The 26208-nt window shown below is 54.9% G+C and overlaps 1 protein-coding gene across 10 annotated transcripts in view; it reads left to right on the top strand.

Annotated features, from left to right (window-relative positions):
* Nucleotides 1–25830, top strand: part of ZMIZ1 (zinc finger MIZ-type containing 1) — a 239401-nt gene extending 213571 nt beyond the window's left edge. For 8 of the 10 annotated variants that reach the window (XM_053582463.1, XM_053582462.1, XM_053582464.1 and 5 more), the window contains 17 exons: nt 180–294; nt 1301–1518; nt 2431–2629; nt 3581–3871; nt 6447–6629; nt 7580–7657; nt 8295–8469; nt 8858–8999; nt 10426–10636; nt 12603–12708; nt 13766–13926; nt 14925–14992; nt 15231–15299; nt 15753–15997; nt 16984–17150; nt 20317–20586; nt 21980–25830. In XM_053582463.1, the coding sequence (XP_053438438.1) occupies nt 180–294; nt 1301–1518; nt 2431–2629; nt 3581–3871; nt 6447–6629; nt 7580–7657; nt 8295–8469; nt 8858–8999; nt 10426–10636; nt 12603–12708; nt 13766–13926; nt 14925–14992; nt 15231–15299; nt 15753–15997; nt 16984–17150; nt 20317–20586; nt 21980–22087 (2806 nt within the window). In that variant the 3' untranslated portion in view covers nt 22088–25830. The remainder of the gene's footprint in view (nt 1–179; nt 295–1300; nt 1519–2430; nt 2630–3580; nt 3872–6446; nt 6630–7579; nt 7658–8294; nt 8470–8857; nt 9000–10425; nt 10637–12602; nt 12709–13765; nt 13927–14924; nt 14993–15230; nt 15300–15752; nt 15998–16983; nt 17151–20316; nt 20587–21979) is intronic. The other 2 variants (XM_053582468.1, XM_053582469.1) reach the window with 2 other exon arrangements.
* The last annotated feature ends 378 nt before the right edge of the window (nt 25831–26208 follow it).

Below are 26208 nucleotides of genomic sequence, written 5' to 3'. Positions count from 1 at the left end.
CAGCAGAGAGGTGGTCACTTCTGCACAGCCTGTCACCATACCTGTCACATGTTCTGCAACAGGCCAGTGGGAAGTGGGGGGGTCCAGGACTGGCTGGGAGCTGCCGTAGCATGGTGGGGTGATGAACATGGCCCCGTCTGAGTACTGAGGATCTCTCTCCCCTCTGTCTCCCTCTGCAGTGATGGGTCGTTCCCTTATGACTCTGTCCCTTGGCAGCAGAACACCAACCAGCCTCCCGGCTCCCTCTCCGTGGTCACCACGGTTTGGGGAGTGACCAACACATCCCAGAGCCAGGTAAGAGTCTGTCCTACCCCAGCCACAGCCGCTTCCAGGCAGGACTGTCTCTTGATCCCTGAGGCCCTCAAGTCACCAAGCTCTCTTAGGCTTGCCTGGCCTGGAAGACTAGCTTCTAAGACACACCTGGCTTTAGACCCCACTCTCTATCCCAGAAAGGGTCCACACCCACCTCAAGAGGGCAGCACTGAGCCGCCATCCGCTATCCCTTAGGCCTTTCTGGGCGGATGGGATTTGTCTGATAGTCATCAAGGGGTTTTTCCCCTAGCCCATGTTTACTCTGGTTGGAGAAACAGGATAACTTCCTGTGTGTATTGGCCTCAAGGCTCCAAAGTCTGAGGTCTCTGACCCTGCCTGGCCCGGGTTAGATTTTAGCAAAATGTTGTCCCTTAAATTTGTGACAGACCCCCAGCCAGGCAAATGGTCAAGCCTACTTCCTTCCCATTCCTCCCTCTTTCCTCCAGTCCTCCTCTGCCCTAACCAAGGGCCTCCCACCGACCCAACCTCTGGCCTTGGCTATGGCCAAGTGGAGGCTCAGGGCTGGTTGTGCCCCTGGAGGGAGCCGTTGAGCTTACCTGTGGTCTCAGGCCCAGGGCCTCTGGGTAGCGCAACCCACTGGCATCCAGGTCCCTTGGTAGGGTGGGAGACTGAGTAGCCTGGTGCTTTCCCACCTGACACCTGACACAGGAGCTGCTTCACCTCCTGTCACGGGCTGCCCAAGGTGCTGGGGAGAACTTGAGCTGGCTTTGTGAACTTTGGTCATGCCTTCACATCCTTCTGTTACCGGGTGGACATTCTCACGCCCTTCACTACCTGCCTCCCAGGCCTGCCCCTTCTGATCACCAGCACTCTGGGTGGCCCATGCTGCCCTCATCCCCCTCCCCCTGCCTGTTGTCCTCCCTCCACCTCATTCTTTCTCTCGGCCTCCCTCTTCCTCGTTTCCTCCTCTTCTTCTCCATGCTCCCTGGATACTGGCTTAGGTGATAGCCATTCTTTCTGCCCACAGGTTCTCGGGAACCCTATGGCCAATGCCAACAACCCCATGAATCCAGGCGGCAACCCTATGGCGTCGGGCATGACCACCAGCAACCCCGGCCTCAACTCCCCACAGTTTGCTGGGCAGCAGCAGCAGTTCCCGGCCAAGGCTGGCCCGGCCCAGCCCTACATCCAGCAGAGCATGTACGGCCGGCCCAACTACCCTGGCAGTGGGGGCTTTGGGGCCAGGTGAGTGGGGCTGGCCCGGGCAGCAGTCTTCTTCAACCCTGCCCTTCTCTCTCCATCCATTGGTGGGTCCCACTTAACACCCAGCTCCATGCTTCTTGGCCTAAGAACTGTGGGCAAGCCCTGTCATTTGTCTTATCCTCAGTTGTCCCATGCATTGAAGGGGCACAGTCATTTCCAGCTCTTGGGCTGGCCTGCAGACTAGACGTTGTAGCAGTTAGGCCGGTTCTGACAGCTTTCAGGGCAATATTCTCATTCCTCCAAATGACCCTTCTCTGCCTTGTACCTTTTTAATAAATTGAAAGATGTTGAGAGAACTAGCTCAGGAGAGGTGAAGAGCAGCTGCAGGTGAGTCCAGTTGTCCACAGACAGTTAAGCAGTCTGGGAAAATCACATTGCCTTGCTGATCCATGAGGGCAGAAGTATGCAGAGACAACAGAGTTCCCAGTCTCAGGAGAAGGAGGGAGGGTGGAGAATCCCAGGAAGGAGCTCTGGGGCAGTCCGAGGCAAGACTGATGCAGATAGGTAGAAGCACCTGCCCACCTCTCACTGGTGGCCCTGTACTAGACCCCTCCACCTTGGGCTCACCCCTGGCCAGCTCCTGGGACTCACAACAGCGCTGCTGGGTTTCTGGATGGGGTTGGCAGAGCAGTATGGCCTGCTGGCTAAACATAGGTGTCAGACACACCTGGAGCTCCACTGTCACTGCTGGAAGGCAGGTAGCTGAGGCTCAGAATCCAGAGGATGAGCAGTGAGGGGCAGCAACACCCAGTACCCAGCGAGAGTAGCCTACCCCTAGTAGACCCTGTCCCCTCTGGGCACAGCCCCGTCTACTCCCTCCCAGCCCAAGGTTTGTTGCAGGATCGTCTTCACATGTAGGCAGTGTCTAACTCTTCTGTCCTTCTCTCCCCACAGTTACCCTGGGGGTCCTAACGCCCCTGCGGGCATGGGCATCCCTCCACACACCAGGCCACCCGCTGACTTCACTCAGCCCGCGGCTGCCGCAGCAGCAGCAGCAGTGGCAGCAGCAGCAGCCACGGCCACAGCCACGGCCACGGCCACCGTGGCAGCCTTGCAGGAAACGCAGAACAAGGATATAAACCAGTATGGACCGGTAAGGGTCCCCACTAGTCCTGATCCAGTGTAGTCCACCCAGACAGGCAGCTCCAGGAAAGCAGAGCTGGGGCATGGGTGCTTGTAGGGTCGTGGGTGCTAGGGGAGTTCATGGTGTCAGGGTGCATTTGGGTTTTCTTGAAGGATGTGTGTTAAATGTGGATGTGTCTGTGTAGTTGTCTGTGACAGGGGATATTTGGGCACTCGTGTTTGTTTGGTTTGGTGTGTGACTGCATGTGGGGAAGAGGGTCGCATATTACTCTCTGAGCCTCCTACTCACTCGAGAGTGAGACTGGTGTCTAAAAATTGCCTGTGGCTAGTCCTATCTCCTGGGTGGCCTCTGAAGCCAGTGGCCTCCTTGTCGCCCAATCTATAGGTTCTTCCCAGACTGCAGTGCTGCTCCCTGACCACTAGAAGGATTAGGTGGGGGAGAGGGTAGCCCCCATAGGGCTACAGGACAGGAGCCATGGGGCTGGGGACTGCAGGGCAGTGGGCAGAAGTGGAAGCTGGGCCAAGTCCAACTTCGTGGATGGACGATGTGTCTCTACTGGCCAGGACCTAGGGCAGGCCAGAGCTTCCAGGAAAGGGGCATCAGCCTCACTCGGGCTCCTGCCTCCATCCTCATCCACCTCTACCCTCCCCTCCCCTCCCCGCCCCTGCACCCTCTTCCCTGTGCCCTGCCTGCCTCCCTAGAAATGCTGCTTGTGCACTGAAGTGACCCCACACCCTACTTAGCCCTGACATCCCCAGCTGAGTCTTTCCTGTGTGGCCTGCAGAGGGCTCCAGGGAACCCGGGAGAACAGCGCTCCCTTGGGACCTGGCTGGGCACCAGTGGCTGCACAGGAAAGTGGCCCTCCCTAGCCCCCACGTCCACCACCACTCCCTCCCTGCACTTTCAATGCATGTGGCATTTTATTCTTTTTTTTTTTTTTTTCTTCTTCTCCCGTTGAAGGTCTGTTCCTCTTTCCAGATGGGTCCCACCCAGGCGTATAACAGCCAATTCATGAACCAACCCGGGCCACGGGGGCCTGCCTCCATGGGGGGCAGCATGAACCCCGCAAGCATGGCGGCTGGGATGACACCCTCGGGGATGAGCGGCCCTCCCATGGGCATGAACCAGCCCCGGCCACCTGGCATCAGCCCCTTTGGCACACATGGGCAGCGGATGCCCCAGCAGACCTACCCAGGCCCCCGGCCCCAGTCCCTCCCCATTCAGAGCATAAAGAGGCCATACCCAGGAGAGGTGAGTTGGGCAGCGGGCAGGGTCGGGGGAGGACTGAGCTGCAGGCAGTGCCTTGGAAGGGGCAGGCTTGACCTTGAGGCCTGGGTCTACCATTTCCAACTGGAAAACCTTGAGCAAAGTCATACCACCTCCCTAAGTCTTAGTTTTTTTCATTTATAAATGGTGCTGGCAATCTAGCCCACCTCCTCGGGCTGTTTAGGGACCTGAGGGAGGAAATGCCTGTGATGTGCTTCATCCTGAGCTGGGGTATGCAGCTGCTCCGCAAGCAGCAGCTGCTCCTGCTGTCCCTTGTCCTGCCTCAGACATCAACAGGATGGCTTTGGGTTTTGTTCCTCTGTGAGGGCTTCCCCACCCTCCCTCCCAGAGTGACAGCTGAGACAAACCCTTTCAGAATACAAAGGCTGTGCATGTCTGAACAGTGGGTGGGCGGGCAGTGTGCTTCTAAGGGCTGGTCTCCATCCAAGGTCAGTTGCTCTGTTGGGAGCAGCACTGCCTCTGGCTCAGCCAAGGTGTTGGGGAAGATTTAGGGAGGTAAAATCCATATATGCTGCCCTCTGGGAACTGAGGGGAAAGAAAAGGTTTGAACAGGGACCCACATAGGAATTGTGCATTACAGGCTGTAGGGGACTCAGTGTAGGTCAGAGAGGACAGACATCCCTGAGGGCATGTCGCAGGGCCTCCAGTGAACACTCATGGGTAACACTGGCAGCAGCTGGCACATCTGGGTGAGGATTTAGTTTACCTGCAGAAGACACAAGACCCCAGATCCTGAGCTAGCAGACCCCTCTTGTGACACCTGCCCTGACTGCCCAGCCCCTTCCTGAGCACGGTGCCCCAGGTGTCTGCTTGCTCACCCGTTCTCAGAATGGCTTTCTCCTCCTCATGGGCTCAGGACTGTGGCCTTCAGTTTGGGTTTACAGTGGGGTTCCATACCTAAGCTGTAAGTTCTTTGAAGGTCAGTGCAGTTCCCCTCAGCATCCACCCAAGCATGGACTGGGCGGTTTAGTAATGGGTAGAAGGGTCTCAAGTCCAAGAGGGGAGAGAGAGGTCGGAGGTTCAGGAAGCTGGGTCAAGCCTGGTCAGCAACAGTTCAGAGAGGGACCAGAGGACCACTGGCTCCCAGGCCCTGCATGTCCTTAAGGGGTCCTTGAGCTCCTGGCCTCGCTCCTAGGGCACAGCCCCCACACAGTTGATGGGCCTCTTCTCAGCTCCCTCTGGACTGAGTGATACATCTGTGAACACAGCCTCAGAGCTGCCAGGCCGAGGGAGGCAGCATCCAGCGAGGCTGCGGCTAATCCCTGGTCATTAGCATCAGCCCTGTGCCTACACATTGCATGCCTGGCTCTCACCCACCATGAGAGAACATGCCAAGGGGCCTTGGTACCTTTACTACATTAATCATCCTCTTCATGGAATATTGCTGCTATCCAAATCCAAAATGTGTGGTACTGGGCTGTGACACAGGGTAATCGCAGCCTATGAGGCTGACCCTGAACAGGAATACTGCCCTTCCCCTTGCCAGGGTCGCTTATACAGTGTTTGAATTGTTGGAACCTTAGCGCAAGAGCTGGAGTTGGGTACCTGACCCCATAGAGGATTCTGTCCTCTGGCCTGGTGGACAGGCCCTAGCCACTTGCACACCTCCCATGATGGGAGCCTTGCAGCTGCACACGTCAGCCACTGCATCACAACAGCATGCACTCTAGAGAGTTCTCCCATACTGACACACTTTGATGTTGACCCCCAGGTCCTCCATTTGTTGAGGAAGGATTGATTGAGGGCACTTTGCCAGGCACTGAGGCACAGTGACCAATGGGACTGCTGGACCTAGAAGGCAAGGGAAACACTCTGAGAGGGAGTTTCAACAGACAGGGAAAAAGAAACCACTGATCCGCAGGATGCCATGTGACCCTGAGTGTCACCTGATTTTTCAGACAGGGAAGGTGGTTAGAGTGTGACGCTGTCTCTTCTTCTTTCTAAATTATTCTTTCCGGGAGAAGTTGACTTACTCTGCACTAACCTGGTGTTCCCAGCCTCCATGCAGATGGCAGGTTGCAGACAGCCTGGACCGAACAGTAGGGGTGCGTTCTGCTCCATATAGGGTACGGGGACAGCGCCACCCAGCTTCAACTTCAGAATGCAGAGGCACAGGGCTTACCTCTCTGGACACATATCCTGTAGACTGTGTTGCTATGTCACAGGGTACACACTGCAGAACAGAGCTATGAACCAAGCACTAGGAGAGATACCAGGGGGTTAGAACTGAGCCATGACATGAATGAAAGGGTGGGAAGGGGTCCCTCAGGTTCAGGGGGCATGTGCTCCAGGAAGAACAACTTTCTGGGGAAGTGGCCCATGAGCCGGACAGGCAGAAGCAATGTGCCTGGATGTCGGGGCAGGAAGGGGCCCAGGCTTTCTTTGCTTCAGCTGCTCCCCTTTATAGGTGGGGAAGGTGGTTTATGCGTAGACAGCAGCATGATGGCAAAGGAAGGGAAGTAGGTGCAACCCTGGCGTTTGGGTGAGTGGCTTGGCTACAAGACATTGGTGACCTTCCATCCTTTCTCTGCCTCTGCAGCCCAACTATGGAAACCAGCAATATGGACCAAACAGCCAGTTCCCCACCCAGCCAGGCCAGTACCCCACTCCCAACCCCCCAAGGCCGCTCACCTCTCCCAACTACCCAGGGCAAAGGATGCCAAGCCAGCCCAGCACCGGGCAGTACCCGCCCCCCACGGTCAACATGGGGCAGTATTACAAGGTGAGTCCCACCCCCAGGCAGCTGTGCCACCCCAAGCCTTGTCCCTTCCCTCCCTATACCTTACATCCCTAACCTCACCTGAGACACCAAGGGGTAGGTGAAGGTTTCTGAATCCCCCTGTGTGCTAAGAAGCCAGAAAGTCTTTCAGTGGCCAGAAAGTCAGATCAGCTGGCTTTTCTTGCCTCCTATCCTCATGGAGTTCAGATAGTGGCTTTCTTCCTTTTTTTTCTTATTTATGGAATTCATAGGGTGATAAAGGAAATTCATTTTTTAAACAAAAAGCAGACACCCTGGATACATTAACATTTTATTTGAAACTGTCTGCAAGCAGGTGGGCAGCAGCAGGCTGCAAGCTTGTTATTACATCTGTAATTTTGAATCTCTTCCTTGTACTTAACCTGAAATCATAAACATGTTACATATTGCTACAGAGTCGTGATTTTTACTTTTAATGGCTACCTAATGCTCCACTGAGATAACCGTATTGTATTTTATTATTCCCTCTCTGTTGGGTTGCTTCTGGTCTTTCATTTTTGAAGTCATACTGTCATGAATATCTTCAGGCATATAGCCTTTTCCTTCTTCAGAATTACTATAAATTACACTCTCAGGAGTGAAGAAGACACTTCACTATTTTACATTTATCTGCTAAAGAACCAAACTATCACGACCGTCCGCCATTTGGGTTTACCATTTTTGCTCCAACTTCAGCATCCTCGGTGTTGCTATTTTTATAAACGCTGTTGCTAAATTTGTAACTGTGGATAGAGCAAGGGAAGCAAAATACCATCCCCAGGGGGAGACCTGCCCCACCCCCCTCCTTCCCCAGCGCTGCGTAAGCATCTGCAGCATGCCCTGTACTCCTGGCAGGGTTAATGCCAGGAAGGAGAGTGGGCCCCTGATAGCTTGTCTGCCTTCCACTCACAGCATTGTCTGTCTTGTTTTTGTAGCCAGAACAGTTTAATGGACAAAATAACACCTTCTCTGGAAGCAGCTACAGTAACTACAGCCAAGGGAATGTCAATAGGGTATGTTCCATTTTAATTTTTAAAATTCTAACCCACACGCAATTGTTGTGTGTAAGGGTTTTCACTGTTTCTGCCCTCACCTCTCCAGATGTTAGGAGGGATCCATTGGGTCAGGGTCCATTTTCCGGTCATTTCGGGTCACAAACATGCCTAAGACTGAGACTGCCCAGTTCTGGGTGGGTGAACCAAGGACAAGTGTGGGCCTGGCTGGTCCTAAAAGAAAATAAGGCAAGGACCACAAGAGAAGGGGAGAGGGGGGTCTGGGCAACCTGGGTCTAGGATTCTGCAGGCCCTGACTCCATCTGGGTCCCTATGGTGTGGGCATGCAGGGTGTTGTGATGTGGGAAGCCTGCCTGGCTGGGTCACAGGAGTTCTCTCCTGAGTTCTATCAGACAAGTTCCCCGTCACCCTGAGCCTTAGTGGTCCCCATTGGTCACATGGTGGGTGGGGGTCTATGGCTGCCTGGAGGAGCTCAGACCCAGAAAAAAGGCAAAGAGAGTTTCCTGGGGGGAGGCTTTCCTCCCTCTGTAGGAGGGTCATAGCCCTGGGACCTTGGGTGAGTGGGGAGTGTGTCCATGGCCGTGGCCCCTTCTGTCCTATAAGCCATCGTCTATATGTGATTTTTCTTTCCCTCCAGCCCCCCAGGCCGGTTCCTGTGGCAAATTATCCCCACTCGCCTGTTCCAGGGAACCCCACACCCCCCATGACCCCAGGGAGCAGCATCCCTCCCTACCTGTCCCCCAGCCAAGATGTCAAACCACCCTTTCCACCTGACATCAAGCCAAATATGAGCGCTCTGCCACCACCCCCAGGTGAGGGCCCCACTGTCCCTTCTCCCCCTCATAGAGCAATTCCATCTCTGGGGGACCCCTGGCTTGGGGGTGCTTGCAGAAAAGGCAGAGGTTTGAGAGCAGTTAGGCCCCACTGAGAGGATATTCAAGGATAGTGGCTGAGCAGCCCTCTGCTGTAGAAGGGAGGGGGAACTTGGGCTTCCAGAGCAGGGAGGCAGGTGGGAACAGAGGGGATGCATGGCCGGGGTGGGCCAGGTCACCTGAAGAAGAGCCCCTCTGTCCCAATTTACACGTGGCCACCTCCTTTGAGCACACAGCCCAGGGTGTGCAAGTGCCACCCATGGCCCTGGAGTCCTGTGCTCCTGTGAGCCCAGGGCATGTGGCTCACTTGACCCCTCTCCCACCCCAGCCAACCACAATGACGAGCTCCGGCTCACGTTCCCCGTGCGGGACGGCGTGGTGCTGGAGCCCTTCCGCCTGGAGCACAACCTGGCCGTCAGCAACCATGTGTTTCACCTGCGGCCCACAGTCCACCAGACACTGATGTGGAGGTATGTGTCAGGGTGGAGGAGGCCCCTGGGGTGACTTCCCTGGGCCCAGGCGGGCCCTGGATAGCTGGTAGCAGCATCTTTCTGTTGCCTTCACACGTCCCACATTGCTGACGGGGCCCTGCCCTGTGTAAGGCCCTGGGGTTGTCACAAGGAGCCTGCAGACATGTGGGGTGGACAGCCAAAGCAACACGGCCCTTGAGCAGGGAGCATCTGTCACTCACCCCAGAGGAAGAATTGGCTAGCTCAGACCTCAAGGCTGAGAAGGGTATTCCAGCTGAGGCCCCGAGTTGGCAGAAGGAAACAGCAGTCAAGAATTTGAGTGTCACTCGTGTGGCCTGAGCTGGGATGCAAAGAGAAGAATCTGAGAGGGAGGCAGGCCTGTGCCAATATGCTGGGCTCTGGGATGGCTGCTGCTGGACATAATGGGGATGTGCAGGACCGCAGGGCCAGGCCTGTGCTCATGGCCTCCATGTGTGGCCTGCTTGGATCTTGGGAGTGGGCAACACTTTCCCTTTTGACAAATGAGGAAGCTGAGGCCAGAGAAATGAATTATCTCCTATGAGTTCTCACAGCAGGAAGCACAGCCAAGACTTGGGCCTGGGGCTCTTAGATGCCAGAATCAACCCGTGGGTTTCTCCAACCCTTTGTCTTTAGGCAGGATTCATGCTATGTTGCTATGCCTGAGACTAAGGCCCTCTTAGTCTGCCCAATAAACATCTTGAGGGCAAGAGATGCCTCTCTGTACTGGACACACACACACCCTTGCCACTGAAGAGGCTGCAGTGAGGCAGCCGGAGAGACAGAGTTGGCACAGGCACTTAGGGCACTTAGGACACAGGTGCTGGGACACTCAGGCCAAAGGAAGGAGTCTCCCAGCACAGGGCAGCCCACTGCATAGCCCACCTGGGCTGGGGCCCCTGCTCACCCATACTCCCTATTTGGGAGTGTCCTCTCCTGGAAGGCCCCTGCTCCCTGTTGGCTTGTGATGCATATGTGGTCACTGCTGATTCCTGCCACTCCTTCAGTGTTGTGTACTCGGGGATCACACGGGGTGAGGGCTGTTTCCAACAGTTTTGCAAATGGGCATGATCTGCCTCGTGGCAAGTCTTGTCAAATTAGTGTCTGTTCTTCTGTCCCTCTGTTCTGTGGAACTGGAGTCACCCTTTAAGGGTGGGGAGATGGGGGAGATTGTAGTCAGGGCTATCAGATGTGGGGGCAGTTGGGGAGATACAGAAAAACGAATATCCAGGGTGAGAGGGAATTTGGGAGGCTCAGGGAGTTGTAGTGGCCAAGTATGGGGCCCCGTGGTCAGGGGCTTCTCAGGTTGTTGTGTGTGTAGAGGTGTGCAGCCTGGCTTGGGGTCACAGAGGCCGCAGAGAACCCCACAGCAAAGCCACCTGAGCCCGCCCACCCTTTCCCACCCCAGGTCTGACCTGGAGCTTCAGTTCAAGTGCTACCACCACGAGGACCGGCAGATGAACACCAACTGGCCCGCCTCGGTGCAGGTCAGCGTCAACGCCACACCCCTCACCATTGAGCGCGGTGACAACAAGACCTCCCACAAGCCCCTGCACCTCAAGCACGTGTGCCAGCCGGGCCGAAACACCATCCAGATCACTGTCACAGCCTGCTGCTGCGTGAGTGTGGGGAGCAGGCGGGCAGGGGGCCATGGATGCACGAGCACTTCACCCCCTCTGGTCTTCGGCTTTGTCCTTGGGAGTTGTGCCCCCTCCCACAGCCGTCAGTGATCTTTCAGAAACACTCCTCCACACACTCAGAGCCCCCTCCCCACACCCTGGCTGAGGGAGTAAACTTCACACCCAGTGCACCTTTAGAGCCACTGTCCTCTATCTTCATTGGTGGCCTTTTCCCCTTGTATACTCAGTCTCCATCTGTTCTCCTCTTCATGATGTTTTCTTCTTCTTTTTTGTTTTTGTGTTTTGAGACAAAGTCTCACTATGTCACGCTCAGTAGAGTGCTGTGCTGTCACAGCTCACAGCAAACTCTTGGGCTTAGACGATTCTCTTGTCTCAGCCTCCTAAGTAGCTGGGACTACAGGCACCCACCACAACACCCAGCTATTTTGTTGTTGTTGTTGCAGTTGTCATTGTTGTTTAGCTGGCCTGGGCAGGGTTTGAACCCACCAGCCTTGGTGTATGTGGTGGACACCGTAACCACTGTGCTATGGGCCCCAAGCCAGTGTTTTCTTCTTATTCACTTCCTTCCTCTCTTTTCTCCTCTTGCTTCCTCCTACTCCTTAATTTTCCTTGCCTCTGTGCTTGGGTATTGGTGTGGCCTCCTTGGTGAAGCCTGGCTTGGGGTCACAGAGTTCCCCGACCCCACCCCACCCCACCCCTGATCAAGAGCAACTGATGAGGCTGGGTGCAGTGGCTCACACCTGTAATCCTAGCAGTCTGGGAGGCCAAGGCGGGTGGATTGCCTGAGCTCACGGGTTCCAGACCAGCCTGTGCAAGAGAGAGACCCCGTCTCTAAAAATAGCCAGGCGTTGTGGCAGGCACCTATAGTCTCAGCTACTTGGGAGGCTGAGGCAAGAGGATCACTTGATCCCAAGAGTTTGAGGTTGCTGTGAGCTGGGACACCATGGCACTCTACCGAGGGTGTCTAAAAATGAGACTCTGTCTCAAGAAAAAAAAAAAGAAAAAGAAAGAAAAAGAGCAACTGATGAGATATGTCTATCGCCATCTTGGATCTCTCTCTAAGGCTGTGTCCCCATCCGTTCTCACACACACTTCAACCTTACTCCTGCAGGGCCACCTTCTCTCCACCCCGTCTTCTATTGGCAAAGTTCTGCATGTCCCCGCAAGCTGTGTTCTATTCAGACCACATTCACCAGAAACTGTCACAGCCTCACCACCTTTTCCCCCAGACCCAACTCTGCCAAACTTTGAGTTAGTTCCCTCCCTCCTTCCCCAAATCTATTTTCTTAGATTCATGTACATGTGTGCACATGTCCCTTTAAACCATGACGTGTTGGTCAGGGACAACTTCTCATCCACCCTCATGTTCCCCCTGAGATCAGAGCCCTGCTCTGCAGGCCTCCCTGGGGACATGGAGAAGGAACCACTCTGACCCTGTTCTTTTAAGCAGGGGCACTGAGGCCACTCAGATAGAGTCACATGAATGGCAGTGCCATGTGAAGTTGCACAGCTGTTAGGAAGCAGGGGGGTATAATCCAGGAAGCCTTCCTGGAGGAGGGAAGAGAGGGATGAGCCTCTGGCAGGCAGAGCCACAGACACGTGCTGGGAAGCAGTGGAAGGGGAGGCTAGGAAACAGAATGGGCACCAGTCCTGGTACTGTGTGTCCCGTAACCTCATCCAGGTGGCATGCCAGTGTCAATCCACCTTGTCACCTGGAGTGATGGCAGCTTTCCCAGAGTGGTGACCCTAGCCTGGCTACCTGGGTTCACAGTTCCCAAGATATATCCTGAGACTCTAGGTCTATCTCTGTCCAGATCCTGAGTGGTATCACTGTGGGATCATGTAGTTCTTTGGGCCTGGGGGTGGCTGAGGGCTGCAGAGGCTACAGGAGGGATGGGGCCTGGGGACAGTGGGCAGGAACTAAGTGTCTGCGCCCACTTTGTAGTCCCACCTCTTCGTGCTACAGCTGGTACACCGGCCATCCGTCCGCTCCGTGCTGCAAGGCCTCCTCAAGAAGCGCCTTCTGCCTGCAGAGCATTGTATCACAAAAAGTGAGTTGGGGTGGGGACAGGAAGTGAGAGTTAGCTCCCAGCCCCACCCAAGTTTGGGGCTAAGAAGTAGTCACTTTTCACCCAGTACTGACCTTTGGCTCCACACACATCACTTTGGCTCTGAGTATTCCTGAGCATCAGTCCCCACCTCAGACTCACGTTCTTGTCTGGGGCTATTGTGACGATTAGATAAGCCACGTACTATAAGGCCTGGTAGGAATTCCTGGACCTGGCCCGTATAGGACAACTATCTACCCAGCTTGAGAGATAGGACAGATGCACCACAGAAGCTGTGCAGGGCACAAAGAAGGTTAGAACAAAACCCCAAGGTTAGGACAGTCTAGGCAGGCTTCCTGGAGGAGGTGATAGCCTGGGCCAGGGCCTCGAAGGATAGGAAGATTTGGAGGAGGATATTCACCATGTGGGAGGTGCAGCGCAGGGGGTGGATGTCAGATTAGCTTCCCCATCTCGCCAGCTTATCTTTAAACTCAGGAGGGAGGGACTTCACTGGCTTAGCGTCCACTTCTTTGGAGGAGATCCCCAGGGTACTCACTCGGGCGCTGTGCAAGGAGGTATTCTGCTGTGCCTCCTGCCTTAGTGTTAGCCTCCTCAAGCCCTAGAATTCCATCAAACAGTTGTCCACTTTTGCTGAATTCACACTTGCAGAATTAAGCACAAAGGCCCCTGGGGGGCTTTTCACTGACCCAGTAAATCAGATAAGGAGTATCAGGCTGGGTGTCTTCAAGCTTTGCAGAAAGTCCCCCGTTCCTCATAAAGGCGGGGCTTGTTCTGAAGAGATGATGACTGCCACAGCCATGTTATGGCGCATACACACCACATGTGTAACACGTGGAGGCTGCCCTTCTAGAGTGCTAGCTGGCATGGGGTCCCCACTGGTCTGGCTGTTGCATTTTGCACCTTCCCTTTGATGGGCATTCGGGGAGAACCAGCCTGGGCTTCGGCAACATGAGAGAGTGGGGAGCAGCGCAGACCTGCCATCTTGAACCTCAGGGTACTGCCCTGCCCTCCTCACCTGCCTGTGCCTCCCGCCCCGCAGTCAAGCGGAATTTCAGCAGTGTGGCTGCCTCGTCAGGCAACACGACCCTCAACGGGGAGGATGGCGTGGAGCAGACGGCCATCAAGGTATCTCTGAAGTGCCCCATCACATTCCGGCGTATCCAGCTGCCTGCTCGAGGCCATGATTGCAAGCATGTCCAGGTGAGCAGCCCCAGGAAGCACAGCCCCAGGCCACCTGGGCTCTGGCTGGTTGGCCAGGGGTAGGCAGAGGGGATGACAGGGCCTGTCTAGACACTGTCCTGAAGGGGATCATGGTAATCAGCAGCTGACTTCCCCCACTCATTTCAGCCATCATTTATCTTTGGAGCATCTTCTCTCTGTGGTCAGGCTAGGTTCCTAGGGGGTTGCAGGCTACAGAAGTGGGCGTAGACCGTCTCTGCCCTGGCAGATGTCAGGTGCCATCTGGAAGTCTTACACATAGGGCTATGGCTGATTAGGGGGCCTGAGATGAGGGATACCTCTGCCTGGGCCACAGCTGTGTCCAGGGCCTTGCCCCAAACAGTCACTCAGTAAGAGACTGTAGACTGAGTGATGTCACAGTCTGAGTAGGCTGTGGTAGCCCTGTGCAATATGTGGACAGCCCAGGCTGGGAAAAATGTGAGGAGCTATCCCTGCAAGACCTGGGTGTGGACTGCAGAGGGGGCCCTGACTATCTCCTCAGCTGATCCTGAGGGCTTCTTAGTGGGGCAGGAGCCTCCCTCCTTCCAGAAGAAAGTTGTGGATGCAAAGAATGGTCTGATCACTTTATTTATCTGAGACAGATGGATGATGAACTTGGTGCCTGGGTAGGGCTGAAGGGATGGCCAGAATCCATGGTGCCCTGTCCACAGTGAGAAGGCTGTTATGGGGCAAAAACAGTGAGGGTCAGCTGGAGAGGGGCTACAGGGTAGCTCAGAGGACATAGGCGTGGAGTTACTCAGGATGGAAGTGATATGAGGGGTGCTGGGGCAGAAGCACAGGGGACTTGGTGTGGCAGAAAGGTAGCATGCCTTTCACTCCATCTAAGCCCCAGCCCTGGATCTCTCCCATCACCTATCTCTCTCGGTGGTGGGGATATCTTCCCAGCGGTCCCAAAGGCACAGTTACATGGGTTCTGACAGTCCTGGTCTCTCCTGTCTGTCTTTCTGTGGCCTCTGCAGTGCTTTGACCTGGAGTCTTATCTGCAGCTGAACTGCGAGAGAGGGACCTGGAGGTGTCCTGTGTGCAAGTGAGTGTCACCCCCCCTCCCCCATCCCCACTGCAAAGGGACAGAGCTTCTCTGGCTTCTCTCTGGCCCTGTTCTTCATGCTCCAGCTACCACACCTTCCCTAAAAGCAAAACAGAACCAAAACCCAGCACAGGGGCTCAGATTACAAACTGTGACTGGGGTCACAGATTACAATCTGGACCAAGTTGGGAGGGTCGGGTCCAGGAGCAAAGGCCAAGCCCTTGCTCTCCTTTTCCAGTAAAACTGCTCTGCTCGAGGGCCTGGAGGTGGATCAGTACATGTGGGGCATCCTGAACGCCATCCAACAGTAAGTGGGGCCCCGGCCAAGATGGTGGGGCAGGGTGTGAGATTGGGATTGGGGAAGGACAGCGCTGACACAGCCCCCACCCCATTGATAGCCCATTGACCCACATCCCTCACCTCTCTGTCACTTGGCCTTGGGGCATCTGGACTTGGGGCAAATGAACTTTCCAGAGGGATGAAACTCAGCCAGCACAGGAAGCTGACAGTGCCCTCACCACTGCTCCCCAGTTGGGGGGCCTTGAGGCCAGCTGCCCTGTGCCCAGCTACTTGCTTTTCCTCATCTCAGTCTCCCCATCTCTCAAAATGAGATGTAAAAATCCCTACCAGGCCCTGCCTTCCTTGTTCACAGTGTGGGGCGAGTGGGCCTGGAGGCCCTGGCAAGGACACTTTTATGTCTTTATTGTGTCCAAAGCTCAGCACCCCAGAGCCTCAGCCGTGCCTCCATTGCTCCCTGCAGCTCCGAGTTCGAAGAGGTCACCATCGACCCCACGTGCAGCTGGAGGCCGGTGCCCATCAAGTCAGACCTACACATCAAGGATGACCCTGATGGCATCCCCTCCAAGCGCTTCAAGACCATGAGCCCCAGTCAGATGATCATGCCCAACGTCATGGAGATGATTGCAGCCCTGGGCCCTGGCCCATCTCCCTACCCGCTCCCGCCTCCCCCCGGGGGTACCAACTCCAATGAGTACAGCAGCCAAGGTGGGTGGTACCCGACAGGAAGGAGGGGAGCCTGAATCTTAGCAGGGGCACACAGGTTTTCTGTGCTGATGGCAGGCAGGGCAGAGGGTGTGGATGAAGGGGCAGGGGTACTGCGATCTTCTCCCCAGCCAGCTTCCTGGGGCTCCTACCAGAACACACCCACCGAGTTCTTGGCTTCCCCCCAGCCTCCCACATTTTTCTGTAACATCCATAGGATCCCTATTCCTGTAACCTGCCCACCCTCCCAGGGACAGAGTCCAGGCTCCTGGAGCCCCAGCCTTTGGCCACCAAGGTCACCGTCCCTGGGTTTTAGGTTCCCTGCTGCCCAGACCAAGCTTCACCCCATGTGACACTTGGTCCTGGAAAATACCTCACTCTCAAATACAGAAGGTAGTGGCTCCCCCACCAGGATTCCTGATCACAGGTCCCCAGAGCTCCTGGATGAAGTGGGCCAGAGTGGTTAGCCCACTTAGCCAGACTCCCACAGCCAGCTGAGGGGCCCAGCTCCCCGGCATGCTATTCCTCTGACCATTGCCTTCCAGTGGAGGGCACAATGCCCAGAGCGGCCAGACCACTGGCTTCTGATGGTGTCATCTTGAGTCTGTGCAGCATTTTTTGTGGACTTGCCAGAATCTGATCACCCCCTGTGGGCCTGGGTCTTCCCAGGTGTGGAATGTGACCCTGTGGGGGAACCACTCAGCACATCCTATTTCAGTCTCAATCTTGGCCTGCCCTCCTTTCCCCCGTTCCCAGCACTGCGGGGACCTGGCTCACCACCCCCTTCTTCACACTCTGGGGTGCCAGGACACACTGAACAAGGCGGCCAAGGCGGCATTGCTGCTTCCCTGTACTACCCCAAGTGTAAGGTGTGGGGGCTGATTGTAGCAGCCTCGCAGGAGGAAAAGGACTTTTACACACACCTGTTCCCAGGGGCTATGCACCTTCCCTCTAGTGACCTCCACCTTCCCATCTTGTTCCCTTCTCAGGCAACAACTACCAGGGCCATGGCAACTTCGACTTCCCCCATGGGAACCCTGGTGGGACATCTATGAACGACTTCATGCATGGGCCCCCCCAGCTCTCCCACCCACCGGACATGCCCAACAACATGGCCGCCCTCGAGAAGCCCCTCAGTCACCCCATGCAGGAAACTGTGAGTACCTCCTCACCCGCCCACTGCCCATGCTTTGGGGCTGACGTGGGCAGAAGGCTCCCGTTGGGATGTAGATACCCTGGTTCTACAGCTAAGATTTGGGACCTCAAAAAGGAGTAAGAAGCCAGACTGAGGTAATGACCCGTTGGTGTCCTTGGACTTGGCTGTTTCACCCAGGACTTCAGATTCTCTGGACATGGGGAAAGCTTCAGACTCCTTCTGGAACACACACTCTTACATACTTACGCACATGGGTGCATGCATAAACCACCATCCTCCCTCTCTCTTATCTCATCTCCCTCCTCCACTTACACACTCTTACACTGACTTAACTTCGTTCCAGCCACCTACAATTTTGTTCCAAACTCAAGCACCTGTATATACCCTGAGAATCTGAATCTTCAAGGCATTACCACCTCCTGCAACAAGAAATGCCAGACTCTAATTATCCGAAGAGTATTTAGTTCTTGTTCTGTTTCACATTTATTGACACATACCCTGTGTTGCTGAGAGAGCCTCTTCTGGGATAAAGTGTCCTGTGCTGTCCACAAGCCTTTTCTTCCTACAGCCCCAATGGCAGGAATAGGGGCCTGCCTGTCCTCCAGAGTCCTCATCTACTGAGTGGTAGACAAGGCCATTCATTGTAACAAATGCTTTCTGCATCGTGCTCTGGGCTGGGACTGGTGACAAGGTGTTACTAAAACAAATAGGGGCCTAGTACTAAAGGAGCAAAACTTTTGGCATTGCCTGGGTGGAGGTAGAATAGTTGGTGTTTTGGGGAAATTGAGGCCCAAGGTCTGAAGGGGGGACTTATCTGAGTCCACAGTCATCTGCCCTCTCACCTTAGTGAGAAGAGGGGCAGTCACTGAGGACCTGGTGGCAGGCCCTGGGCCACACCAGCTCAGGAGAGAGCCCAGGGGCTCACAGTGCCTGGCAGCAGAGGTGGGTAGAGCTGGAAAGAAAGAACCTCTGAGTTGTACTGCGTTACACACACTCAACACGGATCTGACTCTGCCACTGGGCACTGAGACTGGGCGGCCCATGAGTGAGAGCCACCCTTACTCTTCAGTGGGGGGTGACATTAACCAGGGTGAAGGAGGGGGCAGTGCATAGTGCTCCCCAGGACTCCGAGTCAGGAGTAGCTGCCTTGTGGAGCTGTGGCCTCATTTTCGAAAGTTACTCTCTGCCTTGTGAAGCCCTGACTTCTGGGCTTCTCTCTTGGTCCCCCTTCCTTATCCCCAAGGCATTCCACACCCAGGAGATACTCCATCGCTTGCATGCACAAGTTCCATGCATCCTAACCCTTCATGGTTCCTAATGCTGGAAAATGGCAGCAGGAATACCTGTGAGTTGACCTCAGACGGGCTCCACACAGTGCTCCCTAGGTCATCTTATCCTTCCCATTTCCGAGCTCTTACTCTTACCCTGGAAGTACAGCTGCGTGAGGTAGGGCAGGACAGTCCCAGGTAAACTTCCACCATACCTACCCACCTGGAGGTAGCCGTGCCCCTGACTGAGTGTGAGGCTGGCAGAGACTCGTAACCACACAGGGACTGGCCCAAGGGCTCCAGCCAACTGCCGATGCATCAAGAACACTCCTTGCCATCAGCAGGACCAAGGAAGACACCTCCATCAGAAGACCCCAGGACTGTCTGCCCTGAGCTGGGCTGTTCACAGATTCCCCTGAGATGGGCACTGCAGGGCATCCCCAGGGATGGGGGCCACAGCTGGCCACTCACTGACAATGGTGGTGTCCCATTCTTCCAGCTTCTTCCTCCTGTACATCCCACAATCGGGTACCCAGGAGGCTAAACCCCAGGTTTGGCAATTGTCCCCTGGTCTGGGATCCTGGGCTGGAAGGACACTGTGACTCCTTGGTTCCGTGGGGTCCTGTACCCTGAGAAGAAGGGGCACCTGGATCATGGGCAGAGGCTGGCCTACAGTGAGGCTCGGGGATCAGTTTTAGGAAAAACAGGAAGAGGACCAGGAGCAGTGTGGCTATCAATTTCAAACTCACGAAGGAAGAACATGTCACTGTTTTGTGTAGTCCTGGAGTCAGTGCAGAGGGGTAGGGGCACAGGAGATTAAAAGACCAGGGAACATTGACCACCAGCCTTCCAGTTGAGTGCCTGGAATGTCAGTGAGTCCCTGACTGCAGAGTGCCAGTGGGGCTGGGGTCTGCTGGATGCTCAGAACAGGGGCAGGGCTTGGGCTTGGCGTTTCACTCTGGAAGTAGGGCCTGCATGGGACAGCAAACGAACTAGCAGGAGAATGTGTGAATCTCACCCAGCCTCCCACAGACAGCCCAGTCTCCAACTCATGAAAGGGCGCTAATCTTCCTAACTCTGGGATATCTGTTCACACCACAGCCCCACCTAAGGAAGGTCTCCCCACTTGGTGAGCCATCACACAGGCTCCTCCCTGTCCTTGGAGGCCTGGAGGTGCCTGCCTCCCTCAGCACCCCATGCTCAAGGGCTGTGCTGACTGGGTGAAGTGGCCAGGAGGGAGGGCCAGCAGTGCACAGGGATGCCCATGGCCACCCAGTCGCCTGCCCTCCTCTGGTCCACTCCTGACAACAGCTGAATCCCATATGGTAGCTGGTGGGACTTGTGCCAAGGCCCCAGCTGCTGCACACGTCGGGCTGTGGGAAGGCACCTTCCTGCCCAGCGTTGCCCCTACCCAGGGCCCACTTGGGGGTGCAGACCTAGCCCTGAGCCGCACGCCTGCCCAATGCTGTCTGTCCGTGTCTGCTCTCCACTGCCCAGCCCTCAGGGGCCTGCACCATGCTGTGGCAGCACCTCCCGCCTCCCTGCTCCCCAGAAACATGCCCATTTTGCTTCTTCATCTTGCCCTCGCTGTTGTTCGTTGTGGTGACGGTGTCCAGGACAGGGAGGCGAGGGCCTGGAGGGGCTGGACCTGGCCTTCCACATCTGCCTGCCTCAAAGTCCTCCCCACACCCCTCCCAGCCCCACAGCCTCCCCGATGGGCAGTTGCGGGGGGCACTTTTTTTATTTCTCTGCCCAAAAAGCATTCAGCTTTGTATAGAGTGGCTTTGTTCTGGGTTTTGTTACTTCCCTGGTTTGTTTGGTTTCATTTTCTTCAGGCATCTCGTCGCTATACCTGGTCACCTCACCTTTCTTTTCTCCCGCTCTCTCCTCCTCCACAGATGCCACACGCTGGCAGTTCTGACCAGCCCCATCCCTCCATACAACAAGGTTTGCACGTACCACACCCCAGCAGCCAGTCAGGGCCCCCATTACATCACAGTGGGGCTCCTCCTCCTCCTCCTCCTCCTCCTTCCCAGCCTCCCCGACAGCCACCACAGGCCGCTCCCAGCAACCATCCACACAGCGACCTGACCTTTAACCCCTCCTCAGCCTTAGAGGGTCAGGCCGGAGCGCAGGGAGCATCCGACATGCCGGAGCCTTCGCTGGATGTAAGTTGGGGTCACCACTTGCCTTGGCCTGGGGCTAGGCCTGGCTCTGGGACCTGCCCAAGAAAAGGGGTGGGCACTGAGGTCTCAAGGGAGGTGGGTGGGTGATGGGTGGGCCCCAGTCAGTCCCCCTGCTCCAGGCCAGGAAGCCCCCCAGTGGGGAAGTGTCACTGAGGGCCCCTGCCCTGCCCCATAGCCTCTTCCTCTGCCTCACTGGCCCTTGTCCCCTCAGTCCCCTTGGCCATAGCCCTGTGCCCTCATCCTGCCCACTTCCTACCCAGGCTCTTGCAAAGTCCTCAGGGCAGAACAAGAGGGTCCCTGCCCTTCTCCTCATGTCCCCCATGTTGAGCTCGCTGTTTCTGTGTCTGCCACACTCTCCGGCCCTAGGCAGGGGAGGGACTGGAGCTTGCTGGTGTTTGTCTGTCTCCAGTTTTCTTGTCCACGTGTCGTCATGCCCTGCTTCTGCTTGCTCCATCGCTCACTCCAAGGGGCCCCTGTGTGGGTGACGGTCGGAGGTGGGGGGCAGGCGGGTCAGAGCAGGGGTCAGAAAGCCAGAGTGGGCAGCCAAGGTTCAGGGTCTCCCACCTTGCTGCCTGGCTGGTGTGGAAGGTGCAGGAAGTGGGTGCACTGAACAATGGGCTAGGAAGGTGGGACAAGCCTGGACAGGTGGGACCTAGAACGGCCCTCCTACCCCCTGCCATGGGAGCTGGGGCTGTGCTCAGCCCACACCCCTGGCACTGAACTCCAAGAGGCGGCCACTCTTATCCTTCACCATCTGCCCCAGCAGATGAGACAGGTTTTGTGGTAGTCAGGGATCACTCATTGTGCAGCCATCTTGGTCCTTGCCCAGCTTTCCTCCCCAGATGACGCCGGTAGGGATCCTTTGAAATTACTGGGGCTCCCTCATGTGTCAGAAAAACTCCAACGACATCTCTGTAGAGGCTAGAGATGATTTATGGACTCTCCCAGGTTCCACAGGGAAGGATGGCTGCTGGCCAGCCACAGGCTCACCAGGGAGTGGCAAGACCTTGAGAGAAGGCCAGGGTGGGGGGACTAGGGGATCACACCATGTGACCTGCAGCTGCTCACAGCAGGGTCGGAGAAGAGCAAAGGGACACTGATTAAGAGGACCTGCCACGTGGCCCTCCCAGTTTGTAGGACTGAAGTGTGTGCCTGGAGAAGGGTTAGCCCAGCCTGCAGGCCCTCCTCCCCTGGGCTTGAAATGAGCCCCAGATGAGGTGCAATGGCCTAGATGTGTTTGGAGGCAGCCAGCAGATCTGGGCTCCATACCATTAGTCTCCCCGCCCCTTGGGGGGAACCCCAGCAGGCAGGTGGAGGGAAGTCCCTGCACTCCTCAAAGCTGACACCTCATCTGGATTCCGTGCTTCTTTTCCAGCTCCTTCCAGAACTCACAAATCCTGACGAGCTCCTCTCCTACCTGGACCCCCCTGACCTGCCAAGCAATAGTAATGATGACCTCCTGTCTCTCTTTGAGAACAACTGAAGGCCACCCCTCCATCGGGGCCATCCCTCCACTCTCTGCCTCTTGCCCCATCTCCCCACACACTTCCCCACCAGGAGCCTGTGCCCTCAGATAGCCCCTCGTCCAGAGCCAGAGGTGGGGGCAGGGCCCTCCCCTGCTGCTGCCCTCTCAGAACAGGGGGCCGGGAGGGCATGGGAAGGCTGTGTGGCCTAGATCCTGCGTCCACCCAAACTCTGTGGGCTTGGGCCCCGAAGACTTCAACCCCAGCGCCAACCGGCCCAAGAAGAGGGCCTGCCCTACCAGCAGCTTCCCAGTTCCTCTGCGTGCGGATTTGCAGATTTCAGCCACCTTCCGTTGCCCCAAGGTTCTTCCATTTTCTAGACTGTGACCCTGCCTTCCTGCTTCTTGGCCCAGAGCCTCCTTCAAGTGACTGTGGTTTCTGAGAGAAGCTCCCCCCCATCCTCCCAGTCCCAGGGTGGGCCTCAAATCTTGGAGGACCAGTGACAGTTGGTGGCAGTGAGACTGGCCTGCCTACCACCACCCACCACAGAAAAGCACAAACCTCTGGGAAAGAGAACATCTCTCAGGGGTCAAGGGTCATTGGTTTGACCCCTGACCTCTAAGCCAAGATACACTGTAAATACGCTCTCAGAAAGCAGAGAAAAAAGGACAAGATTCTGTATTTCAGAGAGGGTCTGCCATTCCTGCTGGGAGCCTGGTGGGAAAGGGTCCAGAGTCTCCCCAGAGCCAGGACGAAGTACCGGAAGCTCTACCACCATCAGCCAGACCGGCCTTGGGGAGTAGAGAGAGCGCACACATGTGCACCCAACCAAAATTATCGAGCCCTCAGTCGAGGGGTTGGGGGTAATGCTGCTGACCCAGTCAAATAGGGGCTGCAACTTAAAACTTAGCTCCAAGCCACTCCCTGATTTTAAACAGCAACAGTTTAAAACGATGAAGTCACCTGGAGGAGAGGAAAAGGAAAGGAACGTTGCGCTTGGACAGCAAGCAAACCATTTCTCTCCATGTGTTTTCTCTCCCCACCTCTCCGAAACTGTTCCGTGGGACACCCACTTCCCTCTGTGTCCTAGTTCTCTGTCCAACCCGATGGCGGGGGATGGGAAAGGTGGGATGCAGGAGCCCAGGCATCTGTGGCTGTCCAGCCTCTCTGTCCCTGCGCTCATGGCTGTCCCCAGCTCCAGATGAGGCCATCACCACATGTTCCAGGATATACCTGTGGGCATCATGGGATATTTCTATGGCTGCTCAGATACCGCCCAGACTGCCAGCCTCCCCTGCCCGTTGCACCCCTCCACCACCAAAAGCTCACCCCACACTCCTGCTGGCTCAAGCAAAGTAGCCTCTGGCTTTCCCTCTGCCTCTCCACTCCATCTAGCTCTCTGACATCTCCGGGGGAGCTTGTCCTGTGTTCACTTTGTTTCAAGCTCTTCTTTGCCCCCTTAAGCCACATGGCCTGGGGTGATGCTGGCTCATCCCGGCACTTGGGTCCTGTCTATAAATTCTTTACGCCCTTCCCTGCCACTGCCCTAGCCCTTTCCTGATTTCCTGTGCCCTGTGGGTGCTCTCAATCCAGCTATCCCAGCTCTTTCTCTCTGTGGTGGGTGGTCCTAGCACTCCTCTGTGGATTTTCCCAGAAAGGTGGCCCCATCTGTTGCCTTCCAGTCACTGTACCAGATGGCACAAGGTTTTCTGTAGGAAAGCTGCCATTGTCCCCCCACACCCCTTTTTTTCCTTTGTCCTGTTGTGGAAGTTTTTTCAAAGTGTGTTGTTCAGTATGCAAATCAATTATTTTAAGAATCGCTTTTGTAAATATCTTTGTGAATATTTTAGTATTGTCTTTGATAATATTCAACATTTTCATGACCTGGTTATAGCCTTTGCTGGTGTTTTTAAAATACCTTGACTCAATAACAAAGACCGAGTTTTTTTTTTGTTTTTTTTTTTTTTACAAAAATAAAGTAACCAGGGCTATTTGTACAGATGAAGGGATGGACAGAATGGGTGGCTATACTGGGGGTTAGAAGACCAGGCAGCCCATTGTTTAATGCCATCCCTCAGGTGGCTGGTGGGGACAGGACAGTGCCAGGTAGCATGTGGTCACCCTTGCTTGCCCAGCGCCTGTGGCCTGGTAGGTGGCCATGGTCTGTGTCAGACCATCTAGAATTTTGGCTCCAGATAGACTTACAGACGCCTTCCTTAGCAGTTCCTGCTTCCTGCCCTGATGCTTTGGCCCAGAAGGTCTGGAGTCCATAATTTTTCATATCAGGGTGTACCCAGACTCTGTGCACAGACCTATCCACAGCTTTCCTTGCAGAGGGTCTAGAAGCTCCCTGTAGCCCAGGCCCTGCACCCATCCACCTCTGGGCACGTCACCCGCGTGTCCTGGGGTCCCTCCACAGTGAGCGTCCACCAGCAAGTTAGGCAGAGAGCTCTTCTTCCTGCTGGCTGTGAACCATGGTGCCTGAAGCCTGCGCTCTGGGGTCATGCTCTTCCACAGGGGGTTGGAGCCAGGCCAGAGTGTTTGGTAGGTACAGAGACATCTCAGGCGGAGCAAGCCCCAGTCGGGCAGATGCAAGTAAAGACAGCATCCGTAAGCAGAGGTGGTCCTGAGCTCTGGGAAGATGCTTCCCTGACCCCTTTTGGACAAATCCTTGGAGCCATAAGTAACCTCAGCAAAAACAAGGACTTAGTAAGCCACTTTTCCATGGCAAGCATCAACCTAGCCCGTAGGTGTGTTTTCTGCTGCCACTCCCCGAGATTGGACAGGGAGCCAGCAGGCAGGCAGGAAGGGCCAAGTACAGGCAATCACCCCATCTTCTTGGTTTGAAGCTTTATCCATGTATCATGTTCCCTGTAGCCATTTTATTTTTTAAGAAACTGCTAATACCTAACTCCCCTCACAGCCCTAAACCCCCAGAGAGCTATAGGTCTGCTCCCAATGGGCCTCGGGCCTGACACGTCCAGACAGGGCAGTGTCAGCAGCAGCGACTCAAGGGACGTGTGTACATATGTAAATGAGAAATAGAGACATGTCAACAGATGCATTCATTTCTCTCGGAATGTGTATTGTTTTTATTTTACGAAACAAAAAAAAGGCTTGGAACTCCATCTTACGTGGAAAAATTAGATCTGTTTGTTAGCGTTTGTGAGTTTCTCCACATTTGTCTCACTCATGTAATATACTCTGACCCTGTGTGGAAAGGAATTTTTGTTCTGTTTTGTTTTTATTTTACCTACATGTACTATTTAGCTTCAGTGTACTAGTCCTGCCACCTGTGTATTTTTAGGGTGCTATGGAAATTATGAAAAGAAACGGGGATTTCAGAAGAAAATTGTAACCAAATTCATACTTTGTATAATTTTTGATATCATGATCACAGGTGATTCACACGTACACACATAAACACACCCACAAGTGCAGCCTGAAGTAACTTCCACAGAAACCATCATCGTCTTTGTACACCGTATGTACAATGCAATCATTTCATACTTTAAACTGGTCAGAAAACGAATTGTGATTTCTAGTCTTGCAAAGCTGTATGTAGTTAGATGATGTGACAACCTCTAATATTTATCTAATAAATATGTATTCAGATGAAACCTGTATATTAGGTGTTCATGTGGTTATTTTGTATTTAAAGATCAAATTATTTGACTATTGCTAGACATTTCTATACTCTGTTGTAACACTGAGGTATCTCATTTGCCCATGTTAATTTTTTTCTAAATAAATTGACAAAAACTGAAGGTTTGGCGAATTAGCTATTTTGTGGATGTTAAGGAGTAATTTGGGTGTTTTTGCTTTTGTTTTGGAACTAACCCCCCTACCCTGTCTCTGCACACAGAGCAGCCAGGTGGTTTGGGTATTGAGTCTCTACCGCTGCTGTGTCCCTGCAAAAGGAAGCTGTCCCTGGCGGGGCAAGCAGAGTATGTGGCACAGAGGAAGGGGATTCTGGGGGTTCTCCAGTGCCGTGACTCAGAAGGTCCAGTGGCAGCTGGTCTCTGACAGTCTGTTAGGGATTATTCTGGGATTGATTAAGGAACAGGAAACTATTCATGTCAAGCCACAGAGGGTGCTGTCCAAAGCATTCAGGAATGAAGAAACGGGAGCACAGCTGGGC

The sequence above is a fragment of the Nycticebus coucang genome, chromosome 3 (assembly GCF_027406575.1).
Source record: "Nycticebus coucang isolate mNycCou1 chromosome 3, mNycCou1.pri, whole genome shotgun sequence".
Taxonomy (NCBI): domain Eukaryota; kingdom Metazoa; phylum Chordata; class Mammalia; order Primates; family Lorisidae; genus Nycticebus; species Nycticebus coucang.
This window is presented reverse-complemented; position numbering and strand designations above follow the sequence as displayed.